A 14,882-nucleotide genomic window follows, 5' to 3' on the forward strand; every position below is an offset into this window, starting at 1 on the left:
CAGCCCAATTGCTGGGTTTGTCCCTATTTTACCCAGCACTGGGTTGTATTTAACCCAGCATTTTTTAGAGTGTAGCAAGTGAAAAAAAAGGAAGTCAATGGCTACCGGCAACTGTTTGGTTATTAACATTCCTCAGAATATCTTTTGAGTTCAACAGAACGGAGAAGATCGTACAGGTTTGGAACAAATTTTGGGGGGAACTATCCCTGTAATATTCTGAAGCCATATTCTAGGCTCAATAAAAGTTAAGCTCAGTCGTCCGCAATGAAAGAATTTTAATTTCTATATTACAACCACTGATCTATAATATATAGAGATAAGTCAGAGATGACCTGTATTCCTTGTGGTCCTTCCAGTAGAGTCCCAGTCAAAACAGATGATGCTATGCAAAAAGAAAAAAACAAAAAAGATAAGTTATTGGAGTTGCGCACTGGTTGGTTGAACAGGTTTCACGTCATGAGTGCAATTTAGTAGATTTTATCAGGACCGGAATGATTGGTTTTATGAGTCTAATGACTTTTGATCTAGTGACTGAGAGATATTCATAGCAGTATAGCAGACTCCCTAGATAAACTGCATATACATTTCAACTCTCCTAATATTATGTCTTAGTAAAATGATATTTAGATGTTTAGTTTTAGTTTTTTTCTTTTTTTGTAGGGAGCAAAACATAGGCTATAATGCTTTTTGTATTAAAAAAGTCTAAACAATTAGAACCCATGTAGCAGATTGCATACAACAGCAAAGCTTTATAAAATATTTATAATATTATAGATTATATCTCCATCTAATGGTTACATAAAAAACACAATCTCAGAATCTCACTCTGTCATTTAAAAGCAAAATAAAGACGTTTACCTATAACAGAATGACAACTGATATTTGCTGCTTTAAATCACGTGGTCAGATATTCAGTTCCTACAAAGCTGCTGCATAAGATATAAAACAAACTACTCGATACAGCAGATGGAGAACTAGATGAGCTTTGAATTTGGTCTTTTCAGGAGGAGTTACTGCCATGTGAAGTCATGCTCCAATTCAAAAATCTGTGCAAGCACTGCAGCCACTGCCTCTGTGGACAATAATGGAAATGGCGTGCTGTAAGTTATCTGTGCAACTACAGCAGAGCGTCACACTGCACTGCTCCTCTTCAGACAGCACACTTGAAATGTTAAACACTCAGGGTATGGATGCATTACATCCCATCATGGACTAAAACCGTCTTCATATTGAACATCCTACTGAACTAACTTCCCTTGCTTCGTTACCTGTTTGGTAACAGTCGTTTGATTGAAAAGAAGGATGTACAGTCTGTTAGACAGATCACGTATTTAAGTAATTGTTTGAAAACCTTTGAAGGAAGAATTGCAGGAGCCTGTGTAAACTAGAGAATGAATATAATCAAATTATAACACAACTGTGTTGCACATAAATTTAGGCCCTAGATATGTATATCTTCAGACATATGGATATGTTTAAAATTAGTTTTAATGCCTTTTTCCCTCTTTTACTTTTAATGAAAATAAAAATTACAATTTAACAAATACAATTCAAAAATCTAATGCTCATCTTGAATGGAAAAAATGAATGGATTATAAATAAACATGTATTTCTTTTTTGTAAACGTTGATTGCCTAATAAAATAACCAATTGTGAATAAATAGGACACAAGTTAAATAAGTTAAATTAGGATACACATTAGTGGAAGACAAAGACAGCTTACCAATAAATAAAATTAAGAATTTTTATTGATCAAGAACTGATTTAAAATAAATACACAGGACACACAAAAAGAAAAAGAAAAAAACAATTTTTTTTGTGCTGTATAAAGCATGTGCAATTTCCAACTAATGGTGATGCAGATCTTTCTTTAAAATATTCGTCCATCTTCATTATGTGATAACACTTTTATCAACAGGTGAGCTCATATTAACAGTTACACAAAAGGAAACAAATCCTAGAAAATGACTAAAACTGATATCTTTTACATCAGTGATAGAAAGGTGATAAACTAATTTTTGTTTTTTTTGCCACCACAAAGTTGTGATTCTGGATATATAATATCCATATTGTATGGTGCTTATCCAAAAGGCCGTAACTATATGATGATAGCTGTCAACAAAATCACAAAAACCTAGGGTGGTGGAAAACACAGAGTCAGACATTCTTTTGCAAAGCATTTAGACGAAAAAAAGTTCAAGTAATGTCTCTTGATTATTAGCTTCGTCCTGCAGTGTCCTCTGCTGGCGGTGAGTGGCTGTTGAGCTGGTCTTCATGGCAAGGCTTCTCCACTGAGCTCTACGGTCAGTTTAGCGTCTGTGTCCGTCTGTACGAGTAGTGTGCCGGAAAGCTGGCCTGCAGTGGCTGGCACGAACTGAACAGGGAGGTTGATGTAGTGTTGTGATCTAGGAAAGCACATACAGATATAGTAAACCAAACTAGCTTGTAATGCTACAGAGCAAAAAAGTAAATGGAAAGAAAGTGAATTTATTTCACATCAACACAAGAAACTGCAAAAACATTTCCACATTCTCTCGCCAACTGATAATAGTACGAATAACAAAATATTAGAAGAAGTTTGTCAGTTTAAAATGTAACTCAAACTAAAAATGATTTATGACACCACACATTTAGTACACAAATACATGCATATAGTAAAATGCATGTTGTGCCACAAACCACACACACACAAATCTGACCTGTGGCTGAGCTCTGAATCAGAGCCTTCACATCAGGCATTGGCAGCAGGAAGTGACATGGAACGCTTCAATAAAATCTTTCTACTTCCTATTTTTCCTTAAATTGGCTTGTGCAAACAGTAAGACTTTCTACTACTAGAGAAAGAGTAAGCAAGAGAGACTGTGACTCACCTTAGAGAATAATTTGAATGCTTGATGTGGAAAGGCTCTTTAGGACTTATGAATTTTAGCTGCAAGTCAATTAGAAAACCTCAAAGTAAGTTTCATGCCAGACATTTAGGAGAAGCAGTAATAACACTGCATTCATCAACATGCAAAGACCATTTAGTGACTGAATTTGTTAGACTTGAATGTATTTTATATTTACATGGTTGCTCTGTGACCTCTTCAAGGAATGGCTCACCCAAAAGTGACCATTTCCAGAAAATGTACTCACCCTCAGGCCATCCGAGATGTAGATACATTTGTTTCTTCATCAGAATGGATGGAGAAATTTAGCATTACATCATTTGCCAACTAATGGATCCTCTGGAGTGAATGGGTGCCGTCAGAATGAGATTTCAAACAGCTGATAAAAGCATCACAGTAATCCACAGTCCATCAGTTAATGCTCAAAATACCAGTCCATAATCGATATTTGTTGATGTAAAAAAATTTTTTGAAATCTATTTTGGACTGTTTTCACATTTCTCACCTGAATCAAATGAAATCAATGACTTTAACTGGAGAAATCAATAATATTGAGGACTTGAAGTTTGAAAAGTTTTGATGAATTTACTACAAACACAGCTTTTCACTTCACAGACGTACTTTACTGTGAATTATTATGATGCTTTTATCAGCTGTTTGGACTCTCATTCTGACGGCACCCATTCACTGCAGAGGATCCTTTGGTGTGCAAGGGATGTACTGCAAAATTTTTCAAAATCTATTCCGATGGGGGAAAAAAACACTAATCTACATCTAAATGCAAGTACATTTTAATTTATGAGTTAACTATTGCTTTAATGCGTTTTTCCACATAGAAACAGGACTTTAAACAACTGTAAAGTGACATTCTTGATTAGCTGCTGCCACTTTACAAATGTCATCTGACTTTTGTTTATTTAGTGTGCTGACTAGTGCAGCCCTATGTTCTCACCTCATGTGTGTTGGAGGAGTTATTTCTGAAGTTAACCTTCAGTGTGCTGGTGGCGCCCACTCGTGTGGCAGGAAATGTGTACAGACTTTGAGGTGCATAAACGCCCCTCTTCTGATTCTCAGTTGAAGATCTGAATGAATTAGAAATAAACCGCAAAATATGCCTATGACATTTTAGCAGTGAAAGAAGTCTTCCTCTACAGGTCAGATTTCTAACAGGAATACAAGCCTTACCCAGTCTTTGAGCCTGCAGAATCCAGTCTCTTCCTGTTCTTCACAGTGGCTTCCGTTTTCACCAAGGAGCAATTTTCTTTAACACTCGATGCTTCTCCTGCTCTTATGCCCTGCACACATGAATCAATACACTCAACAGGGAAGTACTACCACTCCTCCTTCTGCATTAGTGTCCTTTATTTATGACTGAAATGGCACTTTTAGCTAATAGTCAATGTTGTTAGTAGGCAAAATAATAGGGCATTTACATTAGTTTAGCCTAGCTATGAAACACACATACAGGAAAAAGTAGAACTCTGCATTCAATAGACTTACAGTGCCACACAACTGGAAGCGAACACGGCTCTTGTGCTGAGGTTTGGCTGTTGGGTGACATTCCAAATCCCAAAACTGTGCATAATCTCCCCGGTCACGTGGAAGGAAAGCGAATGGAACCTTTTTACAAAACAAAACAAAACAGAAAACTTAAATCAGTTGAAAGAAAATTCTAGATCTGTCAGAGACGAGATGATGTTTGTCACATCCACACCCCTACCTGCATCCTCTCTTGAATCCCCAGAGTCCCAGATGCCTTCTCACATCTGAAGGCAGAGTATGTGGCACGATAAACATCTCCACCGCTATCGACACCCTGATCCAACAGACAACAGTGAAGTCGAAATCAATAAATTCCTCAGGAACGAAAGCTTTCAAAATTCTTACATAACTGCCAACATCACACACCTTTACATATGGAGGAGCAAATGAAGAGAGGTACCATCTGACCTCCTCTCCATGATTCTCCACCTCCAGAGAACATTCTGCACAAAGAAAACAATTGTTTTCCTTTTACATTTTAATAGGCCAAGAACAGTTACACAAAAGGAAACAAATCCTAGAAAATGACTAAAACTGATATCTTTTACATCAGTGATAGAAAGGTGATAAACTAATTTTTGTTTTTTTGCCACCACAAAGTTGTGATTCTGGATATATAATATCCATATTGTATGGTGCTTATCCAAAAGGCCGTAACTATATGATGATAGCTGTCAACAAAATCACAAAAACCTAGGGTGGTGGAAAACACAGAGTCAGACATTCTTTTGCAAAGCATTTAGACGAAAAAAAGTTCAAGTAATGTCTCTTGATTATTAGCTTCGTCCTGCAGTGTCCTCTGCTGGCGGTGAGTGGCTGTTGAGCTGGTCTTCATGGCAAGGCTTCTCCACTGAGCTCTACGGTCAGTTTAGCGTCTGTGTCCGTCTGTACGAGTAGTGTGCCGGAAAGCTGGCCTGCAGTGGCTGGCACGAACTGAACAGGGAGGTTGATGTAGTGTTGTGATCTAGGAAAGCACATACAGATATAGTAAACCAAACTAGCTTGTAATGCTACAGAGCAAAAAAGTAAATGGAAAGAAAGTGAATTTATTTCACATCAACACAAGAAACTGCAAAAACATTTCCACATTCTCTCGCCAACTGATAATAGTACGAATAACAAAATATTAGAAGAAGTTTGTCAGTTTAAAATGTAACTCAAACTAAAAATGATTTATGACACCACACATTTAGTACACAAATACATGCATATAGTAAAATGCATGTTGTGCCACAAACCACACACACACAAATCTGACCTGTGGCTGAGCTCTGAATCAGAGCCTTCACATCAGGCATTGGCAGCAGGAAGTGACATGGAACGCTTCAATAAAATCTTTCTACTTCCTATTTTTCCTTAAATTGGCTTGTGCAAACAGTAAGACTTTCTACTACTAGAGAAAGAGTAAGCAAGAGAGACTGTGACTCACCTTAGAGAATAATTTGAATGCTTGATGTGGAAAGGCTCTTTAGGACTTATGAATTTTAGCTGCAAGTCAATTAGAAAACCTCAAAGTAAGTTTCATGCCAGACATTTAGGAGAAGCAGTAATAACACTGCATTCATCAACATGCAAAGACCATTTAGTGACTGAATTTGTTAGACTTGAATGTATTTTATATTTACATGGTTGCTCTGTGACCTCTTCAAGGAATGGCTCACCCAAAAGTGACCATTTCCAGAAAATGTACTCACCCTCAGGCCATCCGAGATGTAGATACATTTGTTTCTTCATCAGAATGGATGGAGAAATTTAGCATTACATCATTTGCCAACTAATGGATCCTCTGGAGTGAATGGGTGCCGTCAGAATGAGATTTCAAACAGCTGATAAAAGCATCACAGTAATCCACAGTCCATCAGTTAATGCTCAAAATACCAGTCCATAATCGATATTTGTTGATGTAAAAAAATTTTTTGAAATCTATTTTGGACTGTTTTCACATTTCTCACCTGAATCAAATGAAATCAATGACTTTAACTGGAGAAATCAATAATATTGAGGACTTGAAGTTTGAAAAGTTTTGATGAATTTACTACAAACACAGCTTTTCACTTCACAGACGTACTTTACTGTGAATTATTATGATGCTTTTATCAGCTGTTTGGACTCTCATTCTGACGGCACCCATTCACTGCAGAGGATCCTTTGGTGTGCAAGGGATGTACTGCAAAATTTTTCAAAATCTATTCCGATGGGGGAAAAAAACACTAATCTACATCTAAATGCAAGTACATTTTAATTTATGAGTTAACTATTGCTTTAATGCGTTTTTCCACATAGAAACAGGACTTTAAACAACTGTAAAGTGACATTCTTGATTAGCTGCTGCCACTTTACAAATGTCATCTGACTTTTGTTTATTTAGTGTGCTGACTAGTGCAGCCCTATGTTCTCACCTCATGTGTGTTGGAGGAGTTATTTCTGAAGTTAACCTTCAGTGTGCTGGTGGCGCCCACTCGTGTGGCAGGAAATGTGTACAGACTTTGAGGTGCATAAACGCCCCTCTTCTGATTCTCAGTTGAAGATCTGAATGAATTAGAAATAAACCGCAAAATATGCCTATGACATTTTAGCAGTGAAAGAAGTCTTCCTCTACAGGTCAGATTTCTAACAGGAATACAAGCCTTACCCAGTCTTTGAGCCTGCAGAATCCAGTCTCTTCCTGTTCTTCACAGTGGCTTCCGTTTTCACCAAGGAGCAATTTTCTTTAACACTCGATGCTTCTCCTGCTCTTATGCCCTGCACACATGAATCAATACACTCAACAGGGAAGTACTACCACTCCTCCTTCTGCATTAGTGTCCTTTATTTATGACTGAAATGGCACTTTTAGCTAATAGTCAATGTTGTTAGTAGGCAAAATAATAGGGCATTTACATTAGTTTAGCCTAGCTATGAAACACACATACAGGAAAAAGTAGAACTCTGCATTCAATAGACTTACAGTGCCACACAACTGGAAGCGAACACGGCTCTTGTGCTGAGGTTTGGCTGTTGGGTGACATTCCAAATCCCAAAACTGTGCATAATCTCCCCGGTCACGTGGAAGGAAAGCGAATGGAACCTTTTTACAAAACAAAACAAAACAGAAAACTTAAATCAGTTGAAAGAAAATTCTAGATCTGTCAGAGACGAGATGATGTTTGACACATCCACACCCCTACCTGCATCCTCTCTTGAATCCCCAGAGTCCCAGATGCCTTCTCACATCTGAAGGCAGAGTATGTGGCACGATAAACATCTCCACCGCTATCGACACCCTGATCCAACAGACAACAGTGAAGTCGAAATCAATAAATTCCTCAGGAACGAAAGCTTTCAAAATTCTTACATAACTGCCAACATCACACACCTTTACATATGGAGGAGCAAATGAAGAGAGGTACCATCTGACCTCCTCTCCATGATTCTCCACCTCCAGAGAACATTCTGCACAAAGAAAACAATTGTTTTCCTTTTACATTTTAATAGGCCAAGATTTCAGAATCCTATTGAAAGTCAGTGTCTCAAATCAATCAAAATTGTGTTACTGTACAAAGAAAAGAAAATATTCAGTTGACAGGTTCTGTACTTACCTGATGATTCTCCAGAGGCAGTGGGAGGGAAGACCAGCGTTCGGTTCTTGATCTCAACCTGAGGCTGGGTGCTGCTGCTCTGAGGTTTCTGTCCTGGTACTAAAGGGGTCTCAGCTTGAGGTGGCAGTGGGCGTAAAGAGCGGTCCATGGCACAGCTAGTGGCAGAAACATCCATGGCCAGATCTTGCCGGATCTGAACTTTAATGGACTTTAGAGAAAGAGACATAAGGATGGGCGTTACAGAGAGCGCACCTACAGTCATTCAAAAGTTTGGAATCAGTAAGATTTTTTATGTTTTTAAGGGAGTCTCTTATGCTCATCAAGGATGTATTTATTTGATAAAAAATACAGAACAGTAATATTGTGAAATAATATTGCAATTTCTAATATTGGTTTCCAATTTTAATATACTGTACTTTAAAATATAATTTATTTCTGTGATGCAGCACTGAATTTTCAGCATCATTCCTCCAGTCTTCAGTGTCACATGATCTTCAGAAATCATTCTAATATGCTGATTTTATTCAATTTTCACATTATTGTTGGAATTTCTTCCAAAAATTGTATTGCATCCCATAGTGTTTACTGTCGAACATCAATTCACATCAATACACATTACACAATACACACAAAAAAGTTATTAAATATAAATATATACATAATATAAATGTAATGTAAATGTAAATATTTTCAAAATATATACTGAATGTGTGTGTATTTATATATACATAATAAACGCAGTACACATACATATATTATGTAAACAAAAACTTTTATTTCACACTACAGTTCAAAAGTTATAGAATTTTTTTTTGAAAGAAATCTCTGCTCACCAAGGCTGCATTTATTTGATCAAAAATACAGTAATATTGAGAAGTTATTACAATTTAAAATAGATGTTCTATTTGAATATATTTTTTAATGTAATATATTTCTGTGATGCAAAGCTGAATTTTCATCAGCCATTCCTCCAGCCTTCAGTGTCACATGACCCCAAACTTTTGATTAGTAGTGTATACTGTAACAAAAAAATTCTATTTTGAATAAAAACTGTTATTTTTAAATGTATTCATCAAAGAATCCTGAAAAAAAGTATCACAGGTCCCAAAAAATATTAAGCAGCAGTTTCCAACACTGATAATAAATCAGCATATTAGAATGATTTCAGGAGGATCATGTGACACTGCAGACTCGAAATTAAGCTTTGCTTCACAGGAATAAATGACGTTTTAAATAGTGCTGTCAAATGATTAATAGCGATTAATCGCATCCAAAATAAAAGTTTTTGTTTACATAATGTGTGTGTGCTGTGTATATTTATTATGTATATATAAATACAAACACCTGCATGTATATATTTAAGAAAAATGTCTAGAGCGCCAAAAGTTACATAGTGCTGCTTTAAAATAGAAAACTTATTTTAAATTGCAGTAAGATTTCACAAAATTTTTGTGCAAATAAATCCAGCCTTGATGTACATAAGAAACTTCTTAAAAAATAATAATTTTTTTTTTTTTCAATCTTACTGATCCCAAACTTTTGAACAGCACTGTATTGTATATCTCCATTTTGTACAGAAGAATTCACATAATCTGAGTTTCTTTGGAATATAAAAAAAACAAAAAAAACAAACAAACTGAAATGTGTTGTTCCATATGCAAGTTCATTACTGTAAATTCAACAGCATGTTATGAACTAGAAACCATGTCTTGAACTTAAAAACAATCATAGAAAACTTGTACATTCCCTCTTCAGTCAGACATAACACACAAATCTCCAGAAATGAATACCTTCTGTTGATTATCACACTGTACATAGATCTGTCCACTCCAGGGCAGCATGGAGGATTTGGTTGCAAGAGAAGGATTGGGACTGATGAGGATTTGCAAGTGGCTCCTGAAAAAAAAGAGAAAACAAAATATGGCTATAGATTTTGTTAAATGCTAAAATTGTATTTCATTTCTAAAAAGGTCTACAGGGAACTATGCATGGCTACATGCAAAACTTTATTCAATACTTTGTTCAACTGAAAAGATAGAGGGCTCTTAGAAAGTATACATTTTTATTTGGTTAGTTTTAAAATAAATGTTTAACTGCAAAAGTACATAAATTCCTCAAACGTGTCATCTGCCTATTTATGATTCAGACATCAAGTCACAGATCTTTCAATTAATTTTTTTCAAAAAAATTCTCAGACATTTTTTTAAATACTAAATAGAAAAGATTTTTGTTGAAAAACGTAAAAGAAAGAAATAAGCTCCTATTTTAACACTAAAATGTTTTTAAAATATTCTTATTTAAGCTGAGAATTCAAGTCAAATGAGAACTGCCACTGACTTCCTGAACTGTTGTCGAGACACCTCGTCCCCACAGAAGAGGCAGACAGTGGCAAGAAGAGCTGCACCAGACTGACAGAGAGCCTGCTCTCTGCGTGAAGCCTTCATCGCTATTGTGATCACCTGCAGAAACAGCACTGATAAATCTTCCAAGCATATACAGGCATTAAAAAAAAAAAAATCATGCACTTGGCTCACCTCCTGTGTTCGCTCTTTCAGGACAAACTGTGAAGGGGACAAGCTAATAACGGTTGAGTCCATGACAGCTCGATTTTGAAGATTGCTGAAGGATACCGCTTTCACGAAAGCAGCACGTGAACCCGTGTTTCGCACACACACACAAAGCTTACTAACACGTCCTGCCTGCACTCCACTCAGCGTGGCCACATAGCCTTCAGAACGCTTCCTCAACTCCTCCAGGATCACGTTACTCGTGCCGCCATAGCCTGACAGAGGGATCTGAGAACACCACACTAAAATGTAACACCAAGTATTTACTAGAGGTCGACCGATGTATCGGCTTTGCCGATTAATCGGCACCTATAGTTGATTGCTGGAACTATCGGTTATCGACAAAAATCCATGCCGATAGTTTTCCGGGTTGCATGAAAGCGGTGCAAGTATTGTTCCTTGTTAGAGTGTGTTAATTTCAACATTTACTATTACTATTATTAATATTACTACTACTACTAGTATGGTTCAGTACTGTTTTTTTAATAAAGCACTATTTTACTTTTTGTTCAGTATCCATTTTAAAAACTATCGGTTAATTAATCGGTATCGGCCAGTGTGGTCCAACCTAGCTATCGGTATCGGCAAAATCCACTATCGGTCGACCTCTAGTATTTACAACAGTATTACTGTTTATGAGGCATTATTAATAAACTCACAGTGAACTTGACCCCAGGCTGGGAGGCACGTGCAGCAGACTGCTTGATCTCCAGTTTGGCCAGCATGGATGCAACACGGGTGGGAGCAAAGAGCAGATGAACAGTCACATCCTCTTTGGGTTTGATTGACAGCTCTCTGTTACGTGTCAGTCGCTCATCTGGGCCGAATGAGCTCTGCAGCTGCAGGGTTGAGATTCACAGAAACAGACAAGTGGGAGAAAGGATAAATGGATAGACAGATGTGAATATATTGCCACTGGCTCTACAAAACCAATGAACTGGTTGGCTGGCTGCTCGTAATTGCTGTACCTACAGCAATCTTGGGACAGAATGCATATTTATCCATTACCTACGATTACTCACATGGCAAAATACTACTATACTATAAAATAAAGTATTTCATAACAATTAGTAATCATTTTTTCAACACTTCATATTCTGTCATCATCATGTCCCCTTAGGAGCTCCATATATTATAGATCTCAGTGTCTAAAACTACATTTCTCAATGCGTTAGCTTACCTGGAAACAGTCTTGGTCTTGGCCCCTAATGAGCAGTCTGAGTTGCTGTGATGTAGTGGGTGAATTGTTCCTTAGCACCAGTTTCTGTTGCCTACAAACACAAAAGCATCATCTCCATCCAATTCACTTTTATGAATGGCAGTTTCTATGGCTATGTAAACTCACACTGCTCTGCCCAGAGTAACCCCTCCCCATGCCATGAACTGCTTGTTGGAGAGGATGGGTGGGACCTCAGCCTGTGATAATACAGCAGGTAGAGATACTACTTTCCCAGAAATTCCTTGGACCATCTCTCCTTTCAGCATCACCTCATACTGAGGTCCGCTGGGTAGAACCAAAATCGTCAACATGCTGAGAAAAGAAATCAAATGTTACCCGAAAGTACATTAGGGGCTTTCGCGCCGGAGGAACCTTCCTAGAACTATTGGCGAAAGTACACGCTTTTTGGCATTTTCAGACCGCAGGAAATAGGAATGTATTTAGTTCTAGGAACTCCGTTTGGGGGAACAAAATTAGCTCATACTTTAGAGTAGGGTTTAAAACAGTTCTATAGGAACTACCAGTGTCGCAAGTGTACGCTGATTGGCGAACATGGAAAACAGCGATAATGGCATTTAGCTACTTGTTGTCTGCAGCGCTGTGTTTTTTTTCGATGACATGTAAAACTTCAAGTTGTTATCGGAGATTTAGTCAGATTTTCACGTTCTTTCAACAGCGTAAATTGGGCGTTCAACATTCCATCTCCGTTATCACGAACCTCTGATCACATGTCTTCCATTCACTAATTAGACAAAGATAAAGACATCACTGGCGGCCGCTTCAGAGTTCCCGTTGCCGGTTTGCATGCAACCAGGAAAACGGACCGAGGGGGAAACTGGTTCTCTAGGAACCACCATGCTGGCTAGTTCCTAGAACTATGCGGTGCAAAAGCCCCTATTACGAAGTAGCAAGAATATTTTAAAAATACACTTCCCCCTCTAAAGAGTCAAACTAGATTTCTAACTAGATTTCAGACAACCTGAACTGTAGAGAAATTAATAAAAGTAATAAATAAAAACCTCAGATGCAAACAAAAAGGCATAAAAGTACAATCTGTTGAACATGCCTCTCCCTGAGTTTCTGTTTGTCCTGGGCAGTGAAGGAGACCACTACACCCTGCTCCTCTCCAGCTTTCAGAGTCAGTTCCTCTGGCCTCACAGTGAAACAGCTGTCTCCATCAGTACTCTGAAAAACAGCCCAAAAAAAAGCGAGTGAATTCACAGCAAAGGCTAAGCTACATAGATTAACACAGTGGTGTTGTTGCAAGGCACATTCAAGGCTATTTATAGTCAATGTATGAAACATACAATTGTGTTAAAAAGTAAAGCTCATGATCAGGTACCTTTACTCTGAGTAGAACATCAATGTTGCCTGCATTTTTTAAAGGAAGTGTCTGCTTGGCTGTCTGCCCCAAAGGAGCCTGAAGACACACCGTCTGTACAGATATACAGGTAGTAAATAAGCAACATCAAGCTAGTAAATAATCAAATAAATTAATAAAAAGATAAAACTGAAGCCATTTCATAACCTCAAAAAGCTAAGTGTGTCTTGTAGTGACATGTTTTATCCATTACCTGCAGGTCTTTGGGTGCATGCACTCTGGGAGTGCCTGACCTTGCCCTCAGGGCTACACTCTGAATCACATGACTGGGGCCTGGACTGTCCACCTCAATATCCACCCGTGCACTGTATTCATCAGCTGGCCCCAACTCACCTGCATCAAAAAAAATACAGCATCTCATGTTCAGTCTGTGATCCATTTTGCTGTATAGAGGGCAGGGTTACTATAGTTAACTAAAAATACAAATTAAAAGTCAAAATATATTTAAAACTAGAATAGTATCTCAATGATACTAAAATAAAACTAGACACCAGTTAAGAAATGTTCAACCTGTATCAGTGTTAAGGTTTACATGCATACCTGAACTTGAAATGTACTTCTGTGGTGCACTGAAATTAACCCACACCAAGCAGCTTTCTTGATTCTGAAGAAAGAATAAAAATGTATTGAAACAGTCAAAACTGCCATCAAATCAGAAAGTAATTTAAAGAAATATTCACCTCTGCATAACTGGCATGCAGCACATGGTTTATGACTGATGAAGTTGAAAGCGAGGTCAGACTTGAGCCAGTATGAAGGGAACCATCCGTGGTCATGGCAACTGGGCTCTTAGAGAAGCCGAAACAATGCCATGCTGATGCATTCTGTGAGAGACAAAACCTTTGTCCTTGAATTTGTTCAACATGCCATTGGATGAGGTCTAAGCTTTCAGTCAGAAGTCTCATACACATACAGAAATACATCATACACAACTAAGGTAAACATTTTTCAAATCCAAAAAGACAGATCTCACTGACCGCACTGATAACTAGTCGAATAGGCACAGTGGCATGAGTCCTGTTGACCAGCTTGAGCGGCAGGGCCTTGGAACTGCCCCCCGGCATGTCCCAAAAGTCCAGACAGCCTGTCTTTCCAACATCAACCTATTCAATAAAAAGAAAAAGAAAAAAAAACTCTTTTATTTTTGCACATTTCACATGGAATAAATAACTTCTAAAAAAAAAAAAACTACAGAAAAATATTAACAAATTTCAAGGATAAAACTGCCATACTATTAATCCTGTGCATAAAAAAAATTAAATTACATGCAGTTTTAGTGCTCTGAAACTGGCAACAGGGACAAAGGGAACTCTAACCTCGATCACTGGGTTCTCAGCCACAGCGATCAGCACCACTTTCTTAGCAAAGACTTCTGCATGTGCCACAGTCTCTGACTCTGCAGATGCAGGCCAGGATGACACACTGAGAGTATACTGATACAGTCCAGCCCTTGGTGCTATAAATAAAACCCTCTGTTCTTCTGTACATTTGGGTCCAATTATGGTCTTATTCTTTACTATCAGCCACTGGAATGGGAGAGACTCCACCTGTAATGAAATGACAATTATAATACTGCACACAAAAGTGGACTGAATGAATAAGACATGTCTACATTAGACCAGTGGTTCTCAAACTTTGACTGCAAGGCCCCCCAATGACCACAAAAATATTCAAAGACCGCCCCCCCCCCCCAAACCCCCAAAGAAA

The 14,882-nt window shown here is 37.8% G+C and overlaps 1 protein-coding gene and 1 pseudogene across 1 annotated transcript; both read right to left on the bottom strand.

Moving 5' to 3' along the window:
• Window positions 1-2,271: 2,271 nt before the first annotated feature.
• Window positions 2,272-4,878, bottom strand: LOC107686955 (centrosomal protein of 192 kDa-like). The gene is made up of 7 exons (XM_016484081.1): window positions 4,797-4,878; window positions 4,609-4,704; window positions 4,389-4,508; window positions 4,074-4,183; window positions 3,841-3,970; window positions 2,871-2,929; window positions 2,272-2,405 (listed from the first exon to the last, which is right to left on the bottom strand). The coding sequence occupies exons 2-7, from the start codon at window positions 4,612-4,614 to the stop codon at window positions 2,273-2,275; spliced, it is 558 nt and encodes a 185-aa protein (XP_016339567.1). The 5' UTR covers window positions 4,615-4,704; window positions 4,797-4,878; the 3' UTR covers window position 2,272.
• Window positions 4,879-5,260: 382 nt separating this feature from the next.
• LOC107686951 (centrosomal protein of 192 kDa-like) overlaps window positions 5,261-14,882 on the bottom strand; it is a 30,669-nt pseudogene continuing 21,047 nt past the window's right edge.

This window comes from Sinocyclocheilus anshuiensis, unplaced genomic scaffold (assembly GCF_001515605.1).
Source record: "Sinocyclocheilus anshuiensis isolate Anshui unplaced genomic scaffold, SAMN03320099.WGS_v1.1 scaffold1841, whole genome shotgun sequence".
Classification (NCBI taxonomy): Eukaryota; Metazoa; Chordata; class Actinopteri; order Cypriniformes; family Cyprinidae; genus Sinocyclocheilus; species Sinocyclocheilus anshuiensis.

What these genes read in the sequence shown, in the direction of transcription:
- LOC107686955 (XM_016484081.1), bottom strand. An exon ending in ACTCCTCCAACACACATGAG is followed by an intron (nt 2,930 to 3,840) that starts GTGAGAACATAG and finishes ATTGACTTGCAG; the next exon opens with CTAAAATTCATAAGTCCTAA. An exon ending in CATTCAAATTATTCTCTAAG is followed by an intron (nt 2,406 to 2,870) that starts GTGAGTCACAGT and finishes GTGCTTTCCTAG; the next exon opens with ATCACAACACTACATCAACC.